This window comes from Ambystoma mexicanum, chromosome 1p (assembly GCF_040938575.1).
Source record: "Ambystoma mexicanum isolate Mex_15411 chromosome 1p, UKY_AmexF1_1, whole genome shotgun sequence".
Lineage (NCBI taxonomy): Eukaryota > Metazoa > Chordata > Amphibia > Caudata > Ambystomatidae > Ambystoma > Ambystoma mexicanum.
The window spans coordinates 93,670,140-93,695,748 of NC_090921.1; the positions used below are offsets into that span (position 1 = coordinate 93,670,140).

General features: G+C 46.4%; 1 protein-coding gene across 8 annotated transcripts in view; it reads right to left on the reverse strand.

Annotated features, from left to right (window-relative positions):
• Window positions 1–25,609, reverse strand: part of MINK1 (misshapen like kinase 1) — a 2,066,166-nt gene that overhangs the window by 1,103,504 nt on the left and 937,053 nt on the right. For all 8 annotated transcript variants that reach the window (XM_069644001.1, XM_069644014.1, XM_069644008.1 and 5 more), the window contains exons 5-6: window positions 17,945–18,055; window positions 15,188–15,278 (exon numbers count right to left, since the gene is read on the reverse strand). In XM_069644001.1, coding sequence (XP_069500102.1) covers window positions 15,188–15,278; window positions 17,945–18,055 — 202 coding nt within the window. The remainder of the gene's footprint in view (window positions 1–15,187; window positions 15,279–17,944; window positions 18,056–25,609) is intronic.

Below are 25,609 nucleotides of genomic sequence, written 5' to 3' on the forward strand. Positions count from 1 at the left end.
TCTTCCAATACTTGATGTGATTATGGAATTGATTGTTATCTGAAAGAATATGGGTGCATTGGAAATTCGCCATGAACAAGATGGCCAGACTCTGGGAAAATACTGTTCCCATTGCTGTACCTTTCATTTGGAGGTAGAATTGTTTATCAAACTCAAAGTAGTTTTGACAGAGAGCCAAAGTCATGAACTCAATTATGAAGTTATGAGGGACTCGGTTTTAAAGATTATAGCTCATCAGGTGTTCGCTCATACATTGAATAGCCGAGTTTTGAGGTATGCATGTGAATAATGATTTAATGTCCATTGTGACAAGCCATTGTCCTGATAGGTCAAATTCTTGGTTTTCGAAGGTTTGAATAGTATGGGTAGTGTCTCATGTATGTTAGTGGCAGCATACTCATCGGTTTTAGAAACGTCTACGAATTGACACAATGGTTCAAAAATTGAAACACAGCCTGAGACTATTGGTCTACCAGGCGGGTTGCACATAATACCAGTAACAATACTATAAGAAAGCATGTCCATGTTTGTTTAGCCAATATATGGCAGAATCCCAATGCAAGAACTTATCCAGTTGGCTTGACCATTATAAATGGATGCCAAAGTAATGTCCAAACTGGCTGCACTAAAATGCCAGTCTTGCTTCCCAATACTTATAATGCTTGCTTTACCAAAGATACTCAATGCAAAATGTCATACTGCAATAGCAAATGGCTATACTGGCTGCATCGAAATGCCAGTCTAGCCACGTAATAACACTCCTCATGATTGCTTTACCAACCATGTCCAACAATAAAATGCCATGCCAGCTCCTGCACCTTGCAGTCAGATATAATCACTTTAATGATGAATATGAATATGTGTGATTGCGAGGTGCAGGGCGGAACCGGGGGGCAGATGCGTGTCAGGAGCTTGGGTCCCAGTGTACAGCCATGGCAAATTTTACTGGGCATAAATGCACAATTAAAACTGCCATGCATGCCTCCTGAGTGCCTCACAGGCACACATTGTGTGTGTGCGAGGTGCTGGGTGGGGGTGGGGGTGGGGAAGAGGGCTTGGGCTCAGCCCAGTCATGGTGTTTGTTACTGGCCATCTATCAGATGCCCATTAATAAATGGCATTGCTTCCCCCCCCCCCCATTACCCTCCAGTGCATCACATGCACAGATAATTATGTGTTCATGCCAGGTACTGGGGGCTTAGGGTCAGGTACAACATTGTGTGTCATGCCTGTTCCCGTAGATCTGTCATCCAGGTGGCCAGGACACCGCACTTACTATTGGATCCAGTTCCTGGGGGTGGACCAGTGGGGGAGGATCACCTGGATGGGGTTTTTTCGGGGCGTAGAAGTGGGACACTGACGGGTGAGACACAGTTACCCCCCCTTCCTTCTAACCCCTGTTCCCCACACTACAGTCATCCGCCGCTGCCGCAATTGGCAGATTCTTCCGCGTTACAGGTGGCAGCATAGGGGTGGTGTGCTTTAGTCCTCTTTCTATGGTCCTCATTCTCGGCCAATCTTGTGGGCGGTGCCTGACGGGAGTTTAAATACTTCCTCTTTCCTAGCAGACTCCGCGTTGCAACCCGCTTCGGAAGACTCTCTCCCGGGTTTATGCGCTCCCGAGGCTTGGCACTCCTTGTTTTGCTGCAGCCTTTCCTCGCTCCTCTGTCCACCACTTCGCTCTTCCGCAAAGTGTTTTTTCTGGTGCTTTCCTTTGAGCGTTCCTCAGTGTTTTTCGTTAGGTCCGGTTCTTTATTTTCTACGGACCTACCTTTCTCCTTCTTACCCGTTTCTTCCTCCCTTCTCTCCGCCTCCTGGCTGTACTTCCCGGATTTCTCTCTGCCCTCTCTTCCTTTCTTACCAGATTCGGCTCCCTCTTGCAGAGCTACTGGGCGGACTCACCTGTTTCAGGCTTGCCTTCCGGAGGTCCCTTCTGCCAGTGTTGTTTCCTTCATTGCCTCCTTCAGAGGCGCTGCCCAATCTTCAAGCCATCCTGCTCATTCACTTCCTGCTCAGCCTTCACTGATACCTATGGAGAGGAAAAAGAAGTGAACTCAGGTGCTACGAAGGGTTTTTTCTTCCCGATTGGGTTTTTCCCTTCCTCCGGCTTGATTCCGGAAAAGGGGCCACGGAACTGCTTCCTAGCGGTAACTGTGGCTTCCTTCCGTGACAGGCACTTTCATCCAAGAAAGGAGAAGGATTACCTGGCCAGGCGGAACCTACGGTCGACGAACAACAATTCCGGCAACTCAGGTGAGGAGAGTGCAGAAGGAGGGAAGGAGGAGGGAACGAAGGGAGCTAAGGGAATCAAATTAGCACAACTACCGCGTAGGATACTTAGAAGCTCTATCCCCACCCATTTTTCTGAAACAAACACTTCCCTACGACCGTGAAAGACAAAAGACTAACACCAGAGCTGTTTGCCCAACATGTCCCAATACAAGGGTCAGGCAGAGTCAGGCAATTGACCAGAACTACGCACACCTGACGGTCCTTTCCCTTCCCCACAGGGATAAAAGGCGGAGCACAAGAGCAAACTTTGCACAAGGCCGAACGCATGAGGAAGCTGCTATTCTGGACGGGCAGTTCAAGAGGAGAAAGGCGGTGAGACCTGAAAGGACGACGAGGAGGGAATTACCCTTGCCCTTTTCAACTCAGACCTGCAAAGCCTCTGACAAGGCAATCGCAAGACCTAGAAGTAAAGCTGGCGTGTGTGTGTGACTGGTGTCAACGGTGCACGAGGGCCTGCCACGTTGATAACACAGACGGGGAGGCATGCTGGCTACCGTGGTACCGTCCTTGATTCCAGAAGCAAGACAAACCAATGGGTTTAGCACAGCCGTGAGTCGGAGAAAGCTGATCGCAAACCGTACTGTGTTGAGCCCAAGGTTGCACTCGGCAACATTATATGGCCGCAAGCAACTTGTGAACAAAGAACTTGTGTGTGTGTTTGAACTTCTATGTGAGCCCAGAGTAGGGTCAGCTGCAGAGTGGTCAGGTGCCACAGGAGTGCTCATTCGAAGGACTCTGGCTGGCCTGCTTTTTTGTGTGTTGAAACTATAAGTACCAGAAGGCCCTAGGAGAGGGCGGCTTGAGGTGAAAGAGTGGTCCTACAAGGGTCATGTCAAATCCCTTGTACAATCGAAAGTCTGACCCATTGCCAAGGGAAAAGCTAAGAGAAGTAAATCCCACATTGTGTAAAGCCAAGCGAACTGTGACATTGGCAAATGTGAACCCGGTTGAGGGATGCCTGCGAATCGGGGTGAAGCACGTTGTGTTGATATTAATAGTGAAAGGCCGTAGTGAACCCGACGGAGGGAGGCCCACGTTGCAAGAAGGATCTGAGCATGGCGGAGGGAGATCCAAGGGGTGAAGAGCAATCGCACAATGTGCAAGACCACCGAAGGAACTTGTTTTGATCCAGCAGACTTTCTAAGGCAGGAGACTTTGCGGGAAAGAGACTTGGCCCCTGCAGGTCCTGGTATCGTTGGATGGAATTGTGAATCTGGTGCTGGAGAGGCCTAGGAGTATGCTGGGCTCAGAAGTGCCGCCTTGTCACGTGCCTAAAACGTGGGCAAGGGAGACTCCAGCCATATCATCCTGACTTATTTTGTGACCACTTCATTCTTTTCTGGTGAGCATTATCCCACACTCTTTTGTAATTTAGTGTCGAGGAATGGCAATATTTTTCTTTTAGTATAGGCCATTTTTATTTGACAAGACGCCACTAGGACTGCTTCATTATTATTTGATGGTTGTAGCTTGCTCCCATCTTAGCTTTAGGTTTAGATTAGGCATTTTTCTAACCCATTCATACAGTTTAATAAACACCCTTGAACTGTGATCACTTGTGTTCGTCATTACTGTTGCCACCATGAGTTCCTTACAATTGCATGCAAGGCGCTAGGAACACCAGTAGACTGGGCTAGCATTATTTACTGGGCATACCCAGTAGAAAATGCCTCGCCTGCCCCGTGGGCCCCAGAGCCTCATACGCACTTGATGAATGTGTGTATATGTAAGGCACTGGGGGGCACAGGGGGTCAGGCATGGCATTTTATACTGGATATCACTAATGGATGGCCAGTACAATAAATGACATACCTGTCCCCTGCGTCCCCAACTCCTCACATTTGCACACAATCACAGTGGTCATGTGTGTATGCCAGGCACTGAGGTTCCAGGGGGCTGGCATGGTATTTGTTACTGGACATCTATGATAGATGTCCAGTAACAAACACCATACCTGCCTCCTGGGCTCCACAGCATCTAACACACGCAAATAATCAAAGGTGATTATGTGTGTATGCAAGGCACTGGATGGCCCAGGGAGGCAGGTATGGAATTTTTTTAACGAAGCAAAACCAAAAGTTGATGCCCGAAAGGTTTTGAATAAATCATAACCAAGGGTACAGCTCTCTGCAACCCTCCAGACCATTGTTTTTCAGCCTGCCAAGCCATCGAAGAAGGGGCAAGACCATCTGCAAATTAGGCTTGGTCCCACCCCAAAAAGGGCAGTCCAGACCGAACTGCTAGGTCACATCCCTTCTGCACAGCCCACAAGCACCCTCAGACATGATTCCGCCTTGTTGGCCATCATCAGTGAGTAGTAGCTTGGGTCTCGAGGCGGGTGGAACTAAGCATATTTTGCATATGGTATTTTCCCTTTTGTAATGGCTTGGCAGGCGAGGAACAATGGTCTGGAGTGTTGCCCAGAACAATAACAGAAATTAAGATTAATTCTAAACCTTCCAGCCACAACCTCTTGTTTTGCTACGGTATGTTGTACTAGACATCCATCATAGAGGACCAGTAAAAAAAATACCATGCTTGTCCCCTGGGCTCCACAGCACCTAACAAACACACACAATCAACGTGATAATGTGTGTATGCAAGCTGCTGGGGTAATAGAGGGGCAGGTAAGGTATTCTTTACTATACATCTATCATAGAAGTCCAGTAAATAAATACCCATCCCTGTCCTCTGAGCCCCAAAGCACCTCAGAAGGAGAGCTAATTTTGGCTGGCGGGGAGGGGGATTGTGCAACAAATGCATTTGTTGTAGAAACCTCCTACTCGCATTCACCAAAATCAGCTCCACGAACCAGCACAAAACACACATACACACACACACAAACCCAACATTCACAAAGCAAGCACTCTCTCATTCACACAAGCACCCTTCATCATAGACTCACTCATAGCACAAGCATGCACGCATCCATAATTGTTTCTATTTGTATTTTTTATTTAGCTTATCGTTTACTATTGAAACCTTTCAGCTGCACATATCAGACAAAATGTAAAAACATATCGAAGAAGAAAAGAAAAAACAAATACAGATTAACAGCACTATGTTACCATAGTCAAGGAAGGAAGTAAAGAGGGTTAAAAAGATTTTTTTTAAAATAAATTAAGTAAATACAGAATAATTCCTTATATAAAACAAAGAGGCTCCTACTAATTGTGTCACTACAACATTTCCTGTCAATTCACGCTTTTATGTCTGTAATTACAATAGGGCTTGATAATATGTAGGTTTCTCTTTAGTTCAACCAATCCGCCCCATGATTGCCAGGCCGTTGCGACATGGACGTGTAAAAATATAATCAGATTCCACTCAGAGCATTTATTTTTCAAAATTCATTTTATTGGGTTATTTTATGACAAATATTCTCATGTAGTAACAAAAACATATGAACCAACTTGCTTCAAGAGTCAAGAGATAAATGTGTATATACTTGAGTTGCTCCAACTCCCAGTTTTATTCCGTGTAGCTTGCACTGCCGCGATATGGAGATTTTGTGCGCCAGCATAGACATTTTGAGCCAGAGGTGGTCGGACATCAGGGTTGCCCAAGTCTTTTTGCCATCTGTTTTTAAGTTTATCCAGTCTGTTTCCTAGTTCACCTATCAGGGCTTTATACATGAGGGAGGTAAGGCCCTTGGTTGATCGGGTCTCGCTGAGTATTTTCTCAAAGGTCGGGAGATCTCTTTGGAGTTTGTCTTTCCATTTTGGTGTCAGCAGTACCACTTTTAACTGCAGGAACATAGACACTCCCAGTGACCCAATTTGCAGCCCCACTTCCAGTTCTTGAAGGGATATACACCAGTCGAGCTTTATGAGCTGCCCAACTCGCTCCAATCCAGCTTTTTACCACCTCTGGTAACGGCTTGGTTCTTGTAGAACATCCCACACATGGCTCATGGGAGAGAGCCATGTCGTGAGGCCTTTCATTAATCCTGCTCCCCACCATAGTTTCAGAAGAGAACCAAGCGCAAAATATTTGGTTACACTAGTGGGGAAGGATTTTTTCGGGGCCCATAGCCATTCTCCAAGCGTAACAGGTCTTAGTAGGTGGTTCTCGATGGCTACAGATTGTTTCTGCGGGTCCCCTCTCAAGTGTGGTCCCAGGGTATGAAATTGAGCTGCACAGTAATACGTGTAGGGGCCTGGGAATCCTGCTCCCCCTTCCTCCTTCCTCCTTTGGCTGAATTAGGGTGCTGTCGGATATGCACTGTTTTTTCCCTTGCCATAGGAATTTCAGGAGCATTGCTTTCAGTTGAACAAAGTGTGATTTGGAGATGGAAATTGGGAGCATTTGGTATACGTATAGGATTTTGGACAGTACTACCATTTTGATGGCATCAAGGCGGCCCAGCCAGGACATGGTGACTTTGCTCCATCTGTCCAGATCTTTTGCTAGGTCGAGTAGCAAGGCGGGGCGGGGGGAGATTTGCCTCATATAGCTCGTCTGAGCTCTTTGTGATTCTGATCCCTATGTACTTTAGGTTGTGATGTGTCATGGGAATTCCTTCGGTGACCACTTCTCTTTCATCTGGGTCAATCGGAGTCTTGTATGGGAAGAGCAAGGATTTTTGAACATTTGTTTTCGATCCTGCACACCTGTCAAATTCGTCTAGTGTTCGCAACGCTGCCAGTATGGTTGTGCTAGGGTCTGTTAGGAAAAGCATTATGTCGTCGCCATACATGGCCAGTTTTTGTTCCTTATTGCCAATCATAATCCCTCTAATTGCTGGATCATTCCTGTTTATGTTGCTGAGCGGTTCCATTGACAGGGCGTAGAGGAGTGGACAGAGGGGGCACCCTTGGCTTGTTCCTCTAGCTAAGTTAAATATTTCTGAAAGACCGCTGTTCACCGCCACTTTACCCTGGGGGTCATATAAATCGCCTGTATCCCCTTTATGCAGCAATCTCCAAAACCCATATTTCTCAGAATGACCCAGAGGAAGCTCCACTCCATCCGATCGAAAGTCTTCTCTGAATCCAGACTGAGAATGGCATTGTCTCCATTCACCCCTTTAGAGTGTTCCATAACATCTAATGTCGTTCTCATGGCTTCGGCCCCTTGCCTCCTTTTTATGAAGCCCACCTGGTCCGGGTGGATCAAGCGGGGCATGATGTGTTAAAGTGTGTGGCCAGGACCCTTGCATAGATCTTAGCGTCTGTGTTCAGTAATGATATCGGGCAGTAGGATTTACAGGATGAGGGGTTTCTTCCTGCTTTGGGAATCACCACTATGTGCTCCATGGAGAAGAACGATGGGGCTTGGCCAGAATCAAGTATGTAGTTGAATAGTTTAGCTACGTGCAGCGCTAAGGTCTCTGCAAAATGTTTATAGAATCCCATGGTATACCCATCCTCTCCTGGTGCTCCTCCCGGGGGAGGCGTTTTATCGCTGCTTTCAACTCGTCATGGGATATAGGAGAATCCAGGCGAGATTGCTCAGTATCCGTCAGGTGGGTGAGACCTGCTTTCTCTATGCAATCCCTCATCTCTTTCTCTGCCCTATCTCCTCCAGAGGTATATAGTACTTGGCAAACTGATGGGCTATGTCTTTCGGTGAGCGAGCACATTCCCCTTTACCCATTTTGATCTTCTCAACCCATCTTTCTGCTCTTTGGGTCTTCAATCTGTTAGCTAGCATTTTGTCGGCCCTACCCCCTTTTCATAACATTTCTGTTTTAAAAGCGTTAATTTTCTCAGACCATCCCCCTTTCCCAGTGCTTTTAGTTCATCCCTTTCCCGCTTAAGCAACTCTAGATGATCCCCTTTATAGGAGCTTTGGGCGTGAAACCTGTCCTCAAGGTTTGCAATCTCCTTTCCCAGTTTCTCCTCCTGCAGCATCCTTTCTCTCTTTAAGGCCCCTTGCCTCATCAAATACCCCCTTCAGACAGCTTTTCCTGCTTCCCATACCATTATGGCCCCCACCTCTCCGTTATCATTATTCCGAAAGTATTCGTGTATTGCCTCATTTAGCTCCTGGTAGTAGAGCTTGCCCTTCAATAGGAATTCATTACATCGCCACTGGTTGCTGCGCCTGTTAAGCCCTTGCATTTCTATTGTTGTCGTGACCATATCGTGGTCCGACCAACCTATGGGGAAAATATCACTGCTTCTAATTCCCTGGGCGGATTCCCTGTTGACAAGTAAATAATCAATTCTGGTGAATGTCCCGTGACAGCAGATCGAAACGTAAATCGCTTCTTGGTGGGGTTAACTGTCCCCAAACATCCACAAGATCGTTTTCAGCAAGGCAGCTCTGGAATCTACTGCATTGTTCTCTAGGGATGCCCCTGGTTTGGACCCGTGTTGCTTGCCTATCTGAGGGTCCGCCCATGTGTTGAAGTCACACCCTATTAGTACTGGGCCCGACTGGTGCTTGTTATTGTGGAGAGGGCCATCTCATTGAACTCTCCCTGACCTTGATTTGGCGCGTACACCCCAGCAATGGTAACAAGCATGTGCTCCCATTCACCTCGTACTAACAAGTGTCTACCTCCCATTAACAAATGTACCTCTGGGTTTACTAACTTAAATCTCTTGTGCAGTATTAGACCCAAACTCACTTTCTTGTGATCTGCAGAGGCCCAGTATGTTTGACCAACTCTTACCTCTAAGGGGTTTTTCTTCTCCAGCTTTGAGTTTGGTCTCTTGAATGAATAGCAGGTCCAGACCTGCCTTATCGAATTCCTGTGCGACTATTGATCTCTTAGTGGGGCAGTTAAGCCCCTTAACATTGAGTGTACCCACCCACAGCATCTCCTTTAGTTGCCCTATTTTATCTGGTGCAGTCATGTGGGCGTGTGATCCCACCCTCCAACAGTATTCCCTCCCGGATCAACCATATGTTGTTATCCCTATTGTGTGTGTCTGGACTCCTGTATGCCTGGACCCGTTGTGTGTCCCCTTCAACTGTTAACAAGAAATAAATCCACTAACTGAACCGCGGCCATTCTTTTGGTCTAGGTTCTTGGGGTAGAGAGGCCCTCTTGGGTTATGAGGGCCACTAGGTTTTGGACTCGCCCTTCTCGGGGGGACTCCCTGTGTAAAACCTGTTCCATATGATACGCAATGCTTTTTGTGGGTGTGCGGTGCCTCCAGGAACGCATTACCATATCATGGTGGTTTGGTTGGGGACTCTGGATTTAGTTTAACATACTTTCTCCTTCCTTTGGATTTCTTTCGCCATCGTGGAGGCTCTTCCATGGTTTGCACTTCCGACATCTGTGATTTCGTGGGGCCCGCGGGGCCCCGTCACCATTTAGTTTGGTTAACTGTTCTAGCACCTGCTTGGATTCTTCTGGGGTTATCACTCTGTAGTCCTCGCTTTTGTGCTCGAAAGTCAGATCGAAAGGGTAGCCCCCACCTGTAGCGTATGGCATTTTCTGTTAGCCAGGACGTCAGGGGTCTACACACTCTTCTTCCCAGTGTGACATTTGAGGTCTTGGAATATCTTTATGTTGGATCCCTAAAATTGGATATTTTGGGTCTGCTTTGCAAAGTATATCAGACTTTTCCTTGTAGCTAAGGAACTTAACCACTATTGAGCGTGGGCCTCCTCTGAAAGCATGTCCTCCTCTATGAGCTCTTTCAATGTTCACTTTTTTATCACCGTCCGCCATAATAACTGATTCACTATTTCTTGAACCATTCTTTCGACGTGGGCCAGCGTTTCACCATCTTTTTCCTCTAGGCCCAGGATTCATGGGTTAGATCTCGTCTCCCTATTCTCCATGTCATCAAGCTTGAGAGTGAGCTCTTCTTCTCTCAGTTCTATATCGGACATCCTAGCGTTGAGCTTCATTTCTACTAGGTCTGCGTGGATTTGTTTATGTTCTAGATTCTCTACTTTCTCTTCAATGCGGTCCATTTCCCTCTTATTTCGGTAATTGATGTTTGTATGTTTGATCGTAGCGCTCAAATTTCTTTCATGATTCCCGCAATGTCTTCTTTTGTGGCCGCCGTAGCCATTTTGGCGACTTGTAGTCCCGGAATCTCAGACCTTCTGAACTGTTGTAGCCTGTCTAGACTACTCCCAAACTGTGGCAAGGTCATAGTTGTTCCCTTTCTTGGAGGCCTCACATTGGTATTATGGGGCTCAACCCCTATCTCATCAATTGTGTGTTCCAGGGTTAGGGGCCTATTTTCTGTGCTCAGGGAGGCGGGCACGCTGAGACTCTCATGGCGTATCACTTTTGGGGATTTAAAGGAAGCAACCACCACTTATTTAATCTGATGTGAGCGTGGATATTATTGGGGTTCCTCACTACCCTTCCGTCAGCTCCTGTGGTCAGCGGTTTTCTTGAGGGCCCTTTGGGGGGCCTGCACACATATACAGCACTTCCTCACAGCTCACACCTCCAGGCAATTTGCCTCTACTGGTGGCAGGGGCCTCCCTTTTTCCAGGGGCAGGCCCCACAGGTTTTTCAACCTGTCTTTGTACCATACATCTCTCCCCTTTTCGTTTTCCTCATTGCCCCCTACCCCCAGGAGGGAAGTGAGGTGGGAGGGTCCCAGGCAACTAGGTTATGCAGTTGGCGGGAGGCCTCAGCTGAGACAGTCTTTCCCACCCTTCCAGCTGCACATAGGGGAGGGGAATTACTCTCCGTCGCCGTTGCACCCACCTCCGGCCCGTCCGCGAGTGCGGTCGCAGCTTCGAGCAGGGCCGTGTCTCGATTGCTCCCAGTGCACTGCTCCTGGCCCGCGGCTATAGGTGCCTCGTTACAGGTCTGCTGAAGGCTGAATGGGGTCCCACTGCGGCTTGTCTCTTTCCTTCAGGGAGACTCTGGTGCGGTCCTGGACATCTCTTAGTGGGTACCTTGTGACTCGTTTCTGGTGCAGCACACAGGTTGTCAGCGCGCTCCGGGCTCGCCGGGATCGCCGGTTCCCTTCAGGAGGCAAGTGTCTTTTCTCTCCTGGCGAGGGTGAGCTCTGTTTGGGATTTTGCCAGACTCCCAGTTCGGAGCAGCAGGCGTCTTCCGCTTTAGTGCTACCAGTTTCGGTGCTGTGCCTTTTCGGTGCCCACGACGTGGCCCAACGTTGCTATGGCCTCTGTTGTTTTGGGTACTCTCCGATTCCGGGGCCTCCTGGCATCTGGCAGTAGCCATTTGGTGGCATGGCCCCTTCATTGGCGGCCTGTGGCTTCTAGTTGCTGGGTCCGTGCATTTGGACCACGGCGGTTGAGGTTGCGGCTCCGAGCGCTTTTAGGCCTCTGTGCCCCGGCACCCTCCACTGCCCAACTTTTTCATCTGGGCTCAGACTGTGCTGGGGCTCAGGTGGGAGGACGCCCACGGGGCGGTGGGCCTCCCCGGGGGGGGGATACGCTTCACTCCGGCCAGGGATCTGTGTGTCAGTGGTATCTTCCCACGGGCTGGGGGAGCGAGTCACCATCCGTCTGGCCTGTTCTCAGCCCAGTGGGGGCAGGGGCTCACTCCGTAGCTCAAGTCGCCTTTTTGCTCTTGTCTCGACCCCGCCGGGCAATCGGAAGGTCCCTGGTGGGTCCCCAAGTTCAGGGCTTCAAGTTGTGCCGTTTCACTAGCGGATTATGGAGCGGGTAAATCTCTAGATCATCTCGTCAGTCCCTGTTGAAGCGGGAGCAGAAGTTTAGGCGACCATAGTCGTTCGCGCCCCCTAGTGGTCCCTTGAGTGCATTTTAATGGTTATGATGATGGTTAATGAGGTCATAGATGACATAAGTCCAACTAATTTCCTCCATCCCTCGAGTGGTGTCAATTTTCAGGAATACCGTTTTCAAGCAAGCCAACTGTGCCAATGTTAAGGAAATCCTGCACACTTGGTTTAGTAGTGCCCACCAATCTTCTGCGAACAGCGTCTTGGCTTCTTTGAAAAATTGTCCCATCAATTGTGTTCAAATATCTTTCAGCGCTGGGCATGTTAAAGTTAAGTGCTGTAGGGACTCCAAGATGCTTCCAGATAGTCTACAAGCAAAGTCCCGCAAATTTGATGGAGACCTAACTGCCAGCACTTCCCTGGAAGCAGGTTTAGATGGAAGCGCATAAATTGAGTTCGCAAATAAGGGCAAGGACATTTAGAAATTTATTTTGGTACCTTGCCTCTGGCCCTGGAGTCTGGTATCCTTTTCCCATATATTTTAAGTTTATTTTTCTTCTCCCGAGTGGTAATCCAGTCCAATTCAAATAATCTTTGCTTCACTCACGTGGGATTCTCCACTAGATCCTTCTCCAAGTTCTTGCCCTTCAGAATAGTACTACAGCTCTTCCTCCATTCTTTCAGGGAGGGTTCTGAGTCTTCAGTAAGGGACTTCTTCAATATGAAAAAGCTTTCTGCCTCAGTAAACATAAGGCACTTACGATATAATGATAGCGTTTTCCATGTGTATACGGCAAGCATTGAACTGAGACCCAACTCAGACCCGATTGCCTGAATTGGTGTGCACTTCGGTAGGGACAGGACGCACCTCCAAAAAATACCCTCCAATTTTGGCCATAGTTCAAATGACAGTGAAAATGTGGCTTCTGCCCTGTATGTTAATATGGGCATAACCTTCATACGGTAAAAATCTATGATTGGCAGGAAGGTGAATTTGCAATATCTCTTAAATAACTTGCCTGCCTGAGTGGCCAAAGTCTTCACTTTACTGTGTAGATAGTTTTCTTGGGGCGCTTCATTCCCACTATTACTCAAGCGCATACCAAAGAATCTACCTTCTGAATTTTTTCACCATTCAGGAACCAAGTCTTCTTTTGACCTTTTTTTCCCATAGAGCGGCCTAAGGTGAGGATACAAGATTTTTTGCGTTATTCTTTAATGAGTTTGCTTCCACATAGCCATCCAGTGCATTCAATAGCCTCTGTAGACCAATCTGCATCTGGTCTATGAGCACCAGGTCGTCCGCATACAGAAGGCAGCTAACAGGGTACCCCGCAATCCTTGGCGGTAAGCTTCTGATGTTATCGAAAGCTTTGTCAATGTCCGAGATGAACCAGTTAAAAACTGCTGGAGCTAATGTGCAGCCCTGCTTCAAGCCTTGTGCTGTTTTAATTAGTTCCAAGAGGTTGCTGGCTTTGTCCAAACGGACAGACAATGACGTGTGTGAATACAGGTCCTTCATGGCTGCTCTGATGTACTGCGAACAGTGCCGACTTTTAGTTTGTCCCATAAGATCGATCCATCTACAGTGTCGAAGGCCTGGGCCACGTCACATAATTTAAATAAGAAATACATACACAAACGTATCTTCTGCGTGTATCTTCTGCTGCCGGTAATGAAGTTTCATTTCCAGCACTTTAGCCCCTGCTTGCATAAACAGGAATCTTTGTGCAGGGGCCTGAGCGTGGGCGAGCAGATGCCCCACTTCAGCCTGCTCTGTCTATGTCCAAGGAGAGGGAAAAGAAGAGTCAACAGCTACCCTTTGTCAACCTTGTAAAGGAAGTAGGCCTATAGGAGGCAGAAGCTAGTTTATACAAATACTGGCTATTAAGGGTCACAAAATGGTTAGGTGGGAGTTTTCTGATAATTCAATTTATTCATAAATTCAGACACACATTTAAAATCTGTAGGTTCACAACAGAAAAAGCAAAAGAACCTTAAAATACACATATGAGCACTGTCGGGCTTACAAGAAGAAATTCAAACTGTTTTTACATCACAGTTGGGTGAGTGAGGGTTAGTAACATAGGTATATAGTGTGAATTCAAATACTACTTTTAGACTGGTAGTATGTTATTGTTGCTTTTTCTGTTGTGAACCTACAGATTTTAGATGTGTGTCTGAATTTATGAATAAATTGAATTATCATAAAACTCCCTCCTAACCATTTTGTGACCCTTAATAGCCAGTATTTGTATAAACTAGCTATCTGGAATCAGTAATTAGCTAAAAGGGTTAAAGTGGTAAATTATCAAAAGAAAGAACCGTTATTTTCAAGAAAATGTATAGAAAAATCCAGGGGAAGGGAGACTCTCTGAATGAAGGAGCAATATCCTTGGCAACTTATTTGAACACTTCTGAAACACCAAAGGCCAAAGACAGCGTCCTTTTCCCTGTTAGAGTTATTTCCTTAGAATGTGAGGGACAGAATACTTTGGACACACGATGGTTTTGGTTTGGATATTCTGACATTGAAAGATCATTAGTTTTGAGTTTAGGTAGGGAAACGCCTCTAGTGCAGGGACAGCAAGGCATTTTCCCAACCCGTTTTTATTTATAAATAAATGTCTTTAGCAAAAATAATTTTGAAATTGTGTCCGAGTGTCATTCCTGCCTCCACACACCTGGGGCTCTAGTCCCCCTGTCTCCTTGTCTATCTTACCACTCAGTACCTCTGTCGCTCTGTGGTCTCGCTGCCTTCCTGGCCTTTGGAGCGGTCATCACCAGTGGTGTTAGTCCAGTACCCCCAGGCCTTTCCCACTTCTACCTGCCGGAACATCACATATTCCTCTGGTCACCTGTCGGAACTTGGATTCTTCAAGTGGCCTTCTCTGCAAGTTCCTCCACTGTCCTCTCGCCACACAATCAGGGAAGTGCCATCCCATAGCGTGGAACGTCAATCCAATGTTGCCTGAATTTGTACAGAATAAATTGGGTTGATTTACCGCTCTGCATAATCAGCGCCACACAATCAGCAGCCTGCTTTCTCAATGCAGCATCTTCAACAAAACACAGGTACTCCGTGCCAGAGCGACACCTCACCTGACAGTAAATTGATTCATGTAGTAAAGGTCACTGCTAGGTGACCATCATCTTCCCTAACAGCGAAAGTCCTTTCACAGACTAGGAGCGTATCCTCTAACTCAAAACTACTCGTTATACAATAATGAACGTCTTGGAAGCACATGGTACCCTGTGTGGACTGAAATAGGGACTTTTGTGCAATTACTTAGAATATGTTGCTTTCAACTTACCCAGTTTCACTTCTGCGTTCTCAGTCAAAAGCACATTCTGTCCCTTGATGTCTCTGTGAATCACCTTATGGGAATGAAGATGAGCCAAGCCCTAAAAGTATGAAAGTAAACAGGGAAGTTAACGTATTGCCTTATTTTATTCCCTTCTAATTTGTCTGGTTAATTGATCACCAGGAACAGACAATCAGTTTGATTCCCTTTCCCAGATAAACCGAGCATCTCTATAATTCTTTATCACCCACTGACTCGCATTCAAAGTCCATCATGGGCACCCTCTTTGTTACAGATTAATATTTAACTATCAGCACAGCAACCATTTCAGTGTAGAAAGCGAATTTGCTGTAGGAAGTGGCATTTTTAATGCGTTTCTGGAAGTCAGTCGTCAAGAGCCCTCATTTCCAACAGCAACAAATTCTAAATGGATGCAAATTAAAACGGTCCTCCACTATGGATTGATGCATGTGCCAGAGCAAGGCTATGGAAGAACAAGGTGGACACTGCGGTATATGCATAATATCTGTTAAGTACATTAACCCTCAAGCACAATAGTTAAAGTATCTCATCCTACCAGTGCCCCTGAAACCATTTGTCAAGTCTCACTCGCACCCTGCATCCATATTACTTGCCCTTTCTCTCTCACCACTTACTTGGCTGCCACACGCATCCTGTGTTCATAAGCGAAGAGTATAAAGGAATAACTGTTCTTGTTCCCCGCACTCATATCCTGCATATATTACCCATAAACTAACAGTGTAAGTGAATCGAAGATAAGCTTTCCAAGTCCCACCAGCAACAGCTGGAATCTCCCTGGGCTGTAACCCTTGGAGATTTCAGAATTATGTACATAGAATGGCATGCACCTCCATTTTCCCTTTGAGAAGTGTCCTCATTATTTACTGCACGTAGCCCTGAGGTAGTCTGGTTCCTTGTGCACCCTGATTCTTCCGTCCCTACCTTCTCTTATCTGTCCCTCTTACTAGTCTAACCTTTCAAGGGTCCAGACCCTACCATCGGTGGTGAGGATTTAGTTGTGGAAAAATTTCTCCAACTGCATGGACTTAAGCCATCGCAGGGCCCCTTCCCGAAATGGAGAAGGAAGTTTGATTCTCACCCAGTACCCCACAGTGGGAGTTTTTTCTCTCACTGCTTTCCTTGTGTCAAAAGCCCTTTTGCTTGAGGCTTGTTTGGCTTTGATCCTTACCATAACAACCTTATAGTCCACGAGCACTTTGGTCAATGTACAGAGCCAAGGGGTCAAAACATTTGGCGTTAGGCTTCCTTCCCCTTATCTAAATGATGACATGACTGATGAGAAGTTAGGCGTGGACTGGTAGGCTACTACTGTGTCCATTACTGTCTTTTTCCAATCTAGGTTTGTGGACTAAGCCCAGAAGATGCTGCTGTCTTTGATAGCTTTGTTAGATCTCTCTATAATCCTGTTTTTTGTGGGTGTTAAAGGGTGCTGTGGTACTATTCTATGTTGTTCTGCCCCAAAAACTACCTCATCTTGCGGATTTGAATTGGACATTATTAACAGTTAATAGAATATTAGGGAGCTCTTTTCTTGAATATCTCATCTACAAATACTATGCTGCCATTGGTACAGATTTCTTTCATAAAAAAAACTCTACCCAATGTGTGACTATATCTGTTAAGACTATGCAGTACACTGCAACTCTCCTGATGTACACAGGGGCTACTCAGCCTATTCCTGTGATATTTTAGGGACTATAACTTTGGTCATGGGAATGGTGGTGGGGTGGGGGTTGGGAGGAGTGTAGACTTTACGTCCCTTGCCACTGGTTTCACATAGGATTCACTCTCTAGCTGCCCTTTTAAACTGAGAATCACATGCTTGCCAAACATCTTTGTTTCAATGGTTACCAGTCATTTGGTCGAAAAAAAAAGGTCGACAGGACAAATGAAGAATATTTTCTTTTTTGTATTTTCACTTTTTTTTTGGGGGGGGGGGTTCCCCCCAACCCCCTTTTTTTTCTAAAAAACCCTTTTTTCCCTAAACGAAAACCTAATATATATATATATATATAAAAATAAAAAATGCGACCATTTGTCTTTCGACCAAATTCCGTCGACCATTTGTCTTTCGACCAAATGTCTTTCGACCAAATGACTGGACAGCTGTTTCAATAACATGCATAACACCTGCATGTTTCCAATTCAGTTCTACAGTGTGGATCTCTCTCGCCATGTGCTCTCTCATTAAAAACCATTATCGCCATTTTAAGTCCTAGCGGTTATGCTCCAATATTATACACTTCCTTCTGCCTCTACTGGTTTGATAATTTTTGGTTTCAGACTTGACTCAGCTGTGCAGGTGCACTTCTTCTCATCACTGCTGCTGGTTATTGCTGCATACCCTGTGTCAGTGGCTTACTTGACTTTTCACTGAAAAATGTTTCATTGAAAACCTTTTCACCTAATGTAGATTAATGACACTTCAATGAAAATGTGCATACCGAATTTACCGAATCTTTTTTTAATCGGGGGTGGGGGTCCCCCCAGGCCCCTGTTTTCGGCCCTTTAAAACCCCCCAAACATTCCCAAATTTTTTTTTATTTCTTATTGGGGGTTCCTCCCAACCCTCGTTTTCCAAATGTAACCCTTTACCCCACCCAAATATACATAGATATATTTTAGATAAGAAAAAAATTAATTGAATGATTTTTTTCGATTTCATTTTTTTTCAATGACACATTTTTCAATGAAAAGACTGTGTACCGTGACAGCGCTACTTACCCTCAAAATCTCCCTGCAGATGTAAGCAATGCAGTCTTCCTTCAGTGCATTCCCCTTGGTGTTCTTCACAAGGTCTGTGACAGACCCTGCCCCACAGAACTCCATCACCAACTGCAAAGAGAAAAACAAAGCCAATCAGAACCCAATGCTTCATTCAAGGCAGCTGGTGCACAAGAAGACTGCCAATAGTGCATCCACAGAACTTGTACAATGACATTATAATTAGCAGCACAATCCTAACATGTTAGCTAAACAGAATCAGTTTCGATGATCGGCAAAAATGCAACATTCACACATGACATAATCTACGTTTTGAAACTAAAGGAACGGGTCTATACATTCTAAAGAACTTCATCATGGACAATTCAAGTAATAACATTAGAAGTAACACTTTACATATTATCCATTTAATTGGAGGGGTACGGTCACCAGCAATGGGAGTTCAAGCCTGGTGATACCCAACCCATTCCAAAAATTCTACGAAATCCACAGATTACAAAGTGAAAGTAAGTGTCTGGAAAGAACACTTTAATGTACGATTTGACTTAATCTGAGCAAATGGTTGCCAGTGTCTTGATGGTTATGCAGCAACGATAAGGTATTTAGAAGACTCCAAACAAGACCTGGAAACAATGAACAAAGAATCCAATATAGCAAACAGGGTTCCGAGGAAGGAGTGGACAAACGAATCAGCAGCATCCAATCTACATGACTTCCATCCCAATGTTGTGACCAAGTGTTAGGAAAGATTTCATTTATGTGGAATTTTATCTCCATTCATGGACCCCCCAAACTTTTTGCTTTTGATTGGTTTTCCTAGCCTGACTTTTTTCAGTGGAGCCCAGCCTAGAGCTGACGTCCTCTGGGCTTTTGCTCATTTGTTATGGGGAAACTGACACGTCCTTCAGGCTGTCAGTACTGGGAAAATATGATTCCCTTAGTCTTTGACTATGTTGCCGTTTCTTGGTAACTTTTTTACAGTTGACAATGTACCTTCCAGTACCGTGCGCTAAGTTCCCTTTTTATTTTATGGCCCTAGACACCATCAAAGGATTTTTAGGTGATTGTACGAGTGTGCCTGGGACAAACTGGTGGCAGCAGTTAATTTTCATGTTTTACTTCTTTTTACTGTGTCAAACCGCGTTTTCCCCATTTGGCTCAACACTATGGCCAGGTCCGAAAAAGGCCGAGCCACAAAGCTTTTCTTCTGTCCCATGGCCATTTTGTCCCTTGCCTTCAACCAGGTCGAGTAACCCGGGTTTCCCTTATTTGGGCAAGCAGCCTCCCGCGAAAACCTATCTCTTTCGCAGGCTTCTGCCTGTCACGTGTGTGTGCCCAAGAAGCGGGCTGGGACTGTCTGGTCCCAATCCACACTACTGGTGCCAGGATGTCTGGAGTGCCTCAATGATTGAGACCACTGTGGACCGTGATTGGTCCACGTCTGGGATGCCTGCAAGAGAGCAGATCTTCTATTGGAAGTCCTCGATGTTGGTGCAAAACTAATTTTGGATAAGACCAGGGGCTATATGCACCCATTCCAGGTCGATCACCTGTGTTCTCACCGTAATACAGAAGGAGCCAGGCCTCCTGCACGAATAAACGGACTTGTGAAACTGCAGGAGACGCGTTAGAAGGATTTGGCACCCTTCGCCCTCTGCTGTCCCGTTGGACCCCTGCTTTCTTCTTCGATCAAAAAGGCCTGTCAAGGCGCTTCGCCCCTTTGGAGTAGGGGGAACAACTACTCTTGGCGCCCCCCACTTACCCACCAAACGAGCCCCTCAGGAACTGATCCTAGGCCATCCAGCGAACCGTCCAGCTCTTAAGTGCAAACTCGAGACTTGGGGTAATGCGCATTCTCCTGCCGAATTTCACAGGCCTAGCCCATCTAGGTTGCGAATTAGGAGAGTGCATAACGCTGCATGCATCCACATTTCCTGCATCACTACCCGGTGGTGACGATCACTATAGACTGTTACGCTCACCTGGTCTCTGCAGAGGCATTGGGGCACGGTTGCAGCCCTCCCTGAACTTGAATCACCCCCTTCAGGCCTCTCCCTCAGTAGAAAAGCTGTTAGCGGTGGTACGTGGTGATACTGCTCCTGCGTGGAAATAACGGTGTGTGAGTGCGCCAATCTGTGATTGTTGTACCTCTCGAACCCTTCACCCCAAAGTACGGTTTCTGTGAGCATATGCCGGCCTATAAAGCTCACCTGTGAATAATGGAAGATAAGCTCTCCGTCCTGCTACTTCTGGCAGGGGCGTGTCGAATGGCATCTAGTTCCTTCACTGATCCCTGATGAGGATTAGTCCAGTCCAGCTGCGACTATGCTTCTCCTTATGATTGGTAAGTCTTCCTTGAGCTCTTGTGATGCTGTTTGTTCTGTTTACTGTCTTTATATGTTGCTCCTATTTATGCCCGCAATAATGTCTCTCTTCTGTTTTCTTCCCTTAGATGGAAATGCGGCCTCAATGAAGCTGTGAGACGTGGCCGGATGGAAGATGGATGCTACTGCAATGTTCGACCACAGGTAAGTGATGGTTTAAGGAAAAGCGCAAAGTATGGCGAAGCGCAACCTTAAACTGACTTTTTTCGATGTCTAACCTTGTCTTCGGTTTTTCCTTGCAGGCGCTGCTGTGGACGATGGAGCGTGTCGTGCTGCGGTGCCAAGATGAAGATTTTGGCGTTCCGTAAAGTGTAAAGATGAATACTTGGTTCGCCGAAGAGATGTACAGGTATGAACAGCTTTTCCCCAATTGGTAAGTATGCTGGCAGGAAGCAGGATGTCCAGGAAGCAGGATCTTGAAAGGTAAGTCTGACCTCAGGCGACGGTGAGCATTACGCTGCTTGCAAGTGCAGAATAACAAGAAGCGTCTGTCTTCAGGATCGGGGCAGCTTATATAGCTGAGATCGTGGGCACGCCCATTAGGGCCGTTTTACCAGCTACACCCTGCCACTCCTTGAGAGTAAGCACGTGTGAAGGCAATCCATTAGCAGCCACACCCAAGAATACAGTTGGGTCTGCTTAATGGATGGAATGTTCAAGGTTAATGCATCTGAACTGGCACTGTCCATAATAAAAGCTTTTTGGTGTTAAATGGATGTTCTCGTTTACTTCTGTTCATGAGCCTGGCGCCAAAGGCGCCAGGACAGTGTCCACCCAGGTCTCCTGTGCATGCCACCCCTACATGCCTGTGCCCCTGACGTCATGGCCATGGCACAGACCTCTTGCTGTTTTGCTCTCCTGTGCCCTGAAGCCTGCTGCACTGGAATGTTCGTCATACCCCCTTCGGAAGCAGAGAAAAGGTAACTTTCCCATCACGGATGATCGCTCTCCACCGCAGCCGCTGAGAGCCGGAGCATCGCAAAACTGCAGGACTCGAACCTACAAGCGACTTCCACTAAACTGGCAAAGTTTGGTCCAGACTGTGCATGGGTCGGTGAGTACTAGCATCACTTACTCGTGGCCCCCTGGCACAACCGATCCCTTTTACGCACAAGTATCCCTTAAAGGTATTCAAACTTGCCTGTGTTAGCCTGCGCTCCTTAGCTATTCTCGGCATTTGAACACTGCTTTGCCGTCAAGGGCAGGGCCTCCTCGAATAGTGGGAACCAATTCTTCATCGCCTCAAGCCCCTTCCTGACTTACTACGCCCTTCCAAGAAGACCATGTTCGTGCAGTTTTACACATAACTGTACATTTGAGCACAAGGCTCCACTCTTCTTAGGGTTGAACTCGAAAATTAGGGAACGACTGCGAAGAATTGCCTAATGCCATCTGTGTGTTAACTCAATCCCTTTCTTTGCAGGTTGTGGCTGTGTTTTTCCACGGTATAGCATTAGGAAAAGTAATATATATATATATATATATATATATATATTGCATAGTTTAAGGAATTGTGTGACAACGGTTTTCTCATTGCTAAAGTTACTTGTGTCTGTTTGGTACGGCCAATCATAAATGTATAGATATTTTTCATATACACATGTCTAAGAGTAATTTGTGGTTTGTTGCTGTGTGTGCAAATTGTGGGCTTCCGATCACTATCATCCCTCCTGAGACTTAGTCTTGACTGCCTGCTAAGCTACCTAGATTGGTCTGGCTTGTCCAGAAGGTAGCCCCATTTCACTAAACCGAGGGTGGCCTCCTAAACTTGTGCACACCAGGTCAGAGTTTAGAAATCCATCTCGAAACCAACTCAAAGAAATCTAAGCCCATTTATTATGTTCATCATTAGTAACTTGGCTGGCATGGAGCTTTTTCTGCTAACACTTCTATATGGGTACAATCTCTATAAGGAAGGCATGGTATCAACAGTAAGACAGACACGAGTTACCACAGTTCAAGGATGCTTATTGAACATCCCTGAAAGAGGTACAACAAGAAATAGACGAACTTGGAGGCAGAGGGGACACACTCGAAAATGGACTCTCACATATGGCAGAGGAAGCAAAGCAATACAATAGCCTACTAGACAAGGTCGCCAGAGCTACAAATAACCTAGAGATACAAACCAAAGATTTGGAAAATCTCTCACGAAGATCCAACATCCGGGTCAAGGGCCTCCCAGAGACGATCCAGGATAAAGACCTATGGGACACCATGCAACACTGCTTCAGCAGCATCCTGAACAACGCCCACCCCCCCAGAGAGATTTGAATGACAGAATCCACCGAGTGGGCCCCAAAAGGAATGAACCAGGAGTGAGACCTAGGAATGTTCTTATTGCCATGACCTCCTATAGTCTGAAAGAAGACATCTTGAGAGCCGCACGTACCCACAACGAACAAACAATCAATGGAGGGCGAATCCAACTGTACCAGGACCTAGCGTTGATCACCCTACATAAAAGGAAGCTTATGCAGCCGATCACAAAAGCACTACAAGCCAAACAAATCGCATACAGATGGACATTCCCCTTTGGACTAGCATTCCCCTGGAAAGAGAAACAAAGAAGGATCAGTACATGCGAAGAAGGCCTTTCATTACTACAAATTGAGGAAGAACAAAGCCAAACCAAAACTAGCCCACAAAATAGCGCACCCAGCAGCCAAAATAACCAATGGGAATGGTCATCCGAGAGGAAAAGAAGACCTAACAGAGAAAAGAAACTGGCAGGCCCCTTCAAATATCACGAACGAAACACGCTGAAGAAAACACTAAATAAAGAAGCAACTGGAAGAGAAACCGAGGAAACACCTGACCACAGCAGGTGGGCCACCTCAAACTAACCCAAAACAAGACACACCAAAAGACAGAAGCAACAAACATATTACATACAAAAATGGCAGATACACTGATCGTATCGCTAAATGTACAAGGGCTGAACTCCCCCGGGAAACGACGTGCGATTCTCAACAGACTCGAGAATTTGCTTGCAAAGATAGTGCTCCTTCAAAAAACCCACCTCTTGAAAACGGATGAAAAAAGAATGCGTAACAAGGCATTCCCACAAAAATACTTCGCCTCCAGCGGCTCGAAAACAAAAGGTGTCACAATACTGCTGGCTAAGGGACTGAACTTCCGAAAACAGATGATTAGTGATAATGAAGGGAGATACCTGGGAATCAAAGGAACTATAAAAGGGAAGACCTACACAATCCTGACGATATACGCTCCTAACGACAAACAAGACCGATACATCACAGATCTCCTACTGAAAATAGGGAGCTGTTGTGAAGGTCAACAACCATAGGAGGGGACTTCAACTGCATAATGGACCCTAACCTTGACAAAACCTTGCCCCCTACGGCAGCCGACCAGAGAAACAGACAGGCGCTGGGAAAGTTCCTCAGCGAGCTAGAAGTAATCGAGACCTGGCATTTCTTCCCAGGAGACACAAGAGAATACACTCATTATTCTGGAGTACATAGAGGATACTCCAGAATAGACATGATCCTGGTGTCAGCAACTCTAATCCCCCAAGTGACTAAGGTGGAAATTGGAACACAATATATTACAGACCACTCCCCAGTACTAGTTAGCCTGGAAATAGACAGAGGGGAAAATAAGCAACGCGCACCGTGGAGACTCAACAAACTGATCCTGCGCGACCTAGCTCTTAGAGCACATATGGAGGAAACCATAAACAACTATTTCAAAGAGAACGCCAATGGCGAGGTTGACTGGAAAACAGTCTGGGATGCGGGGAAGGCCGTAATCCGGGGAGAATTCATGGCCCAAGCAGCAGTATACTGTAGGGAACGAGCGATACTAACCCGGAGGATGGAACTAGCCCTAAAAGACGCAGAGAAAAATCACAAGGCCCGACAAACGCAGAAATCCTGGCGAGAGCTAAAGAAGGTTCGTGCCCAACTAGAAAGTCACACTGCAGACGCGTTGGCACAGACATAGCTGAACACGAAACAATCATACTACGTCCACGGCAGCAAGGCAAATACATTTCTAGCGGCCAAATTAAACGAACAGAAATCCCGTAACTATATAGTTGCCGTAAGAAATGAAAAAGGAGATAAGATCACAAAAGAGGAAGAGAAAAGAGAAATAATGGTCCGATTCCATGAAGAGCTACTACAGGGAACAAACCTAAACGCGACAGACCAAAAATCCTACCTACTGGCTACTAATCTACCGTAAATCTCGGACAAGGACGCAGAAATCCTGGGGAGGCCATTCACAGCTCAAGAAGTCAATGAGGCTATCTCCTTCACTACCAAGGAACAAGACCCCGGGTCCAGACGGATTCGGAAATGCCTCCTACAAAATATTCCGAACGCAACTACTGGGACCCCTCACCCAACTATTCAACACAATTAGAGACACCCGATCGATCTCCTCAGATATGGCATGATCCTCCACGATCCTTGCCCTGAAACCAAACAAAGATCCCACTGAATGCTCAAGTTACCGCCCGATAGCGCTCCTAAACACGGATACAAAGCTATACACAAAGATACTAGCGTATAGACTATCGCAGATCCTTCCAGATATCATCCACAAGGACCAAGCAGGTTTTGTCAGGGGACGACACACCCAAGATAATGTCAGAAGAGCCATAGATGTGATCGAATGGGGGAGACGGACAAACCAGAAATTTGCAATAGCTGCCCTGGACGCCTCACGGGCTTTCGACAGCTTGGACTGGGAATACCTACGGATGATCCTGGAAAAATTTGGATGCGGAACACTATTCAGCAGGATGATCCTGGCAAATTTTCAGCGCCCATCTACATCATTTCGGATAAATGCCTGCGACTCAAGACAAGTGGAGATACGGAGGGGTACGCGCCAGGGCTGCCCCCTATCTCCACTAATATTTGCAATGGCTATGGAACCGCTAGCAGCAAGATACAAAGGAAACCCTGACATAAAAGGAGTGCAAATCAAGGAGACCCCGCAGAAAATGGCACTGTATGCTGATGATGTGATGCTATATATGGGAGATACTACGATTACACTACCGAAAGCCGTGGAGACACTGGAAGAATTTGCCACCATATCTGGATTCTCAATCAACTACAATAAATCAAAGGCACTAAACATAACTGAAGACACAACTACAATAAATTGCATGAAGCAAAGATTCCCCCTGAGATGGGAGGAAAACACACTAGAATACTTGGGAGTTCACCTGGCCAAGAAATTCGAGGACTTCTATAAATCAAACATCCCCTCTCTCTGGAAACAACTAAAAGCGGACCTGCTG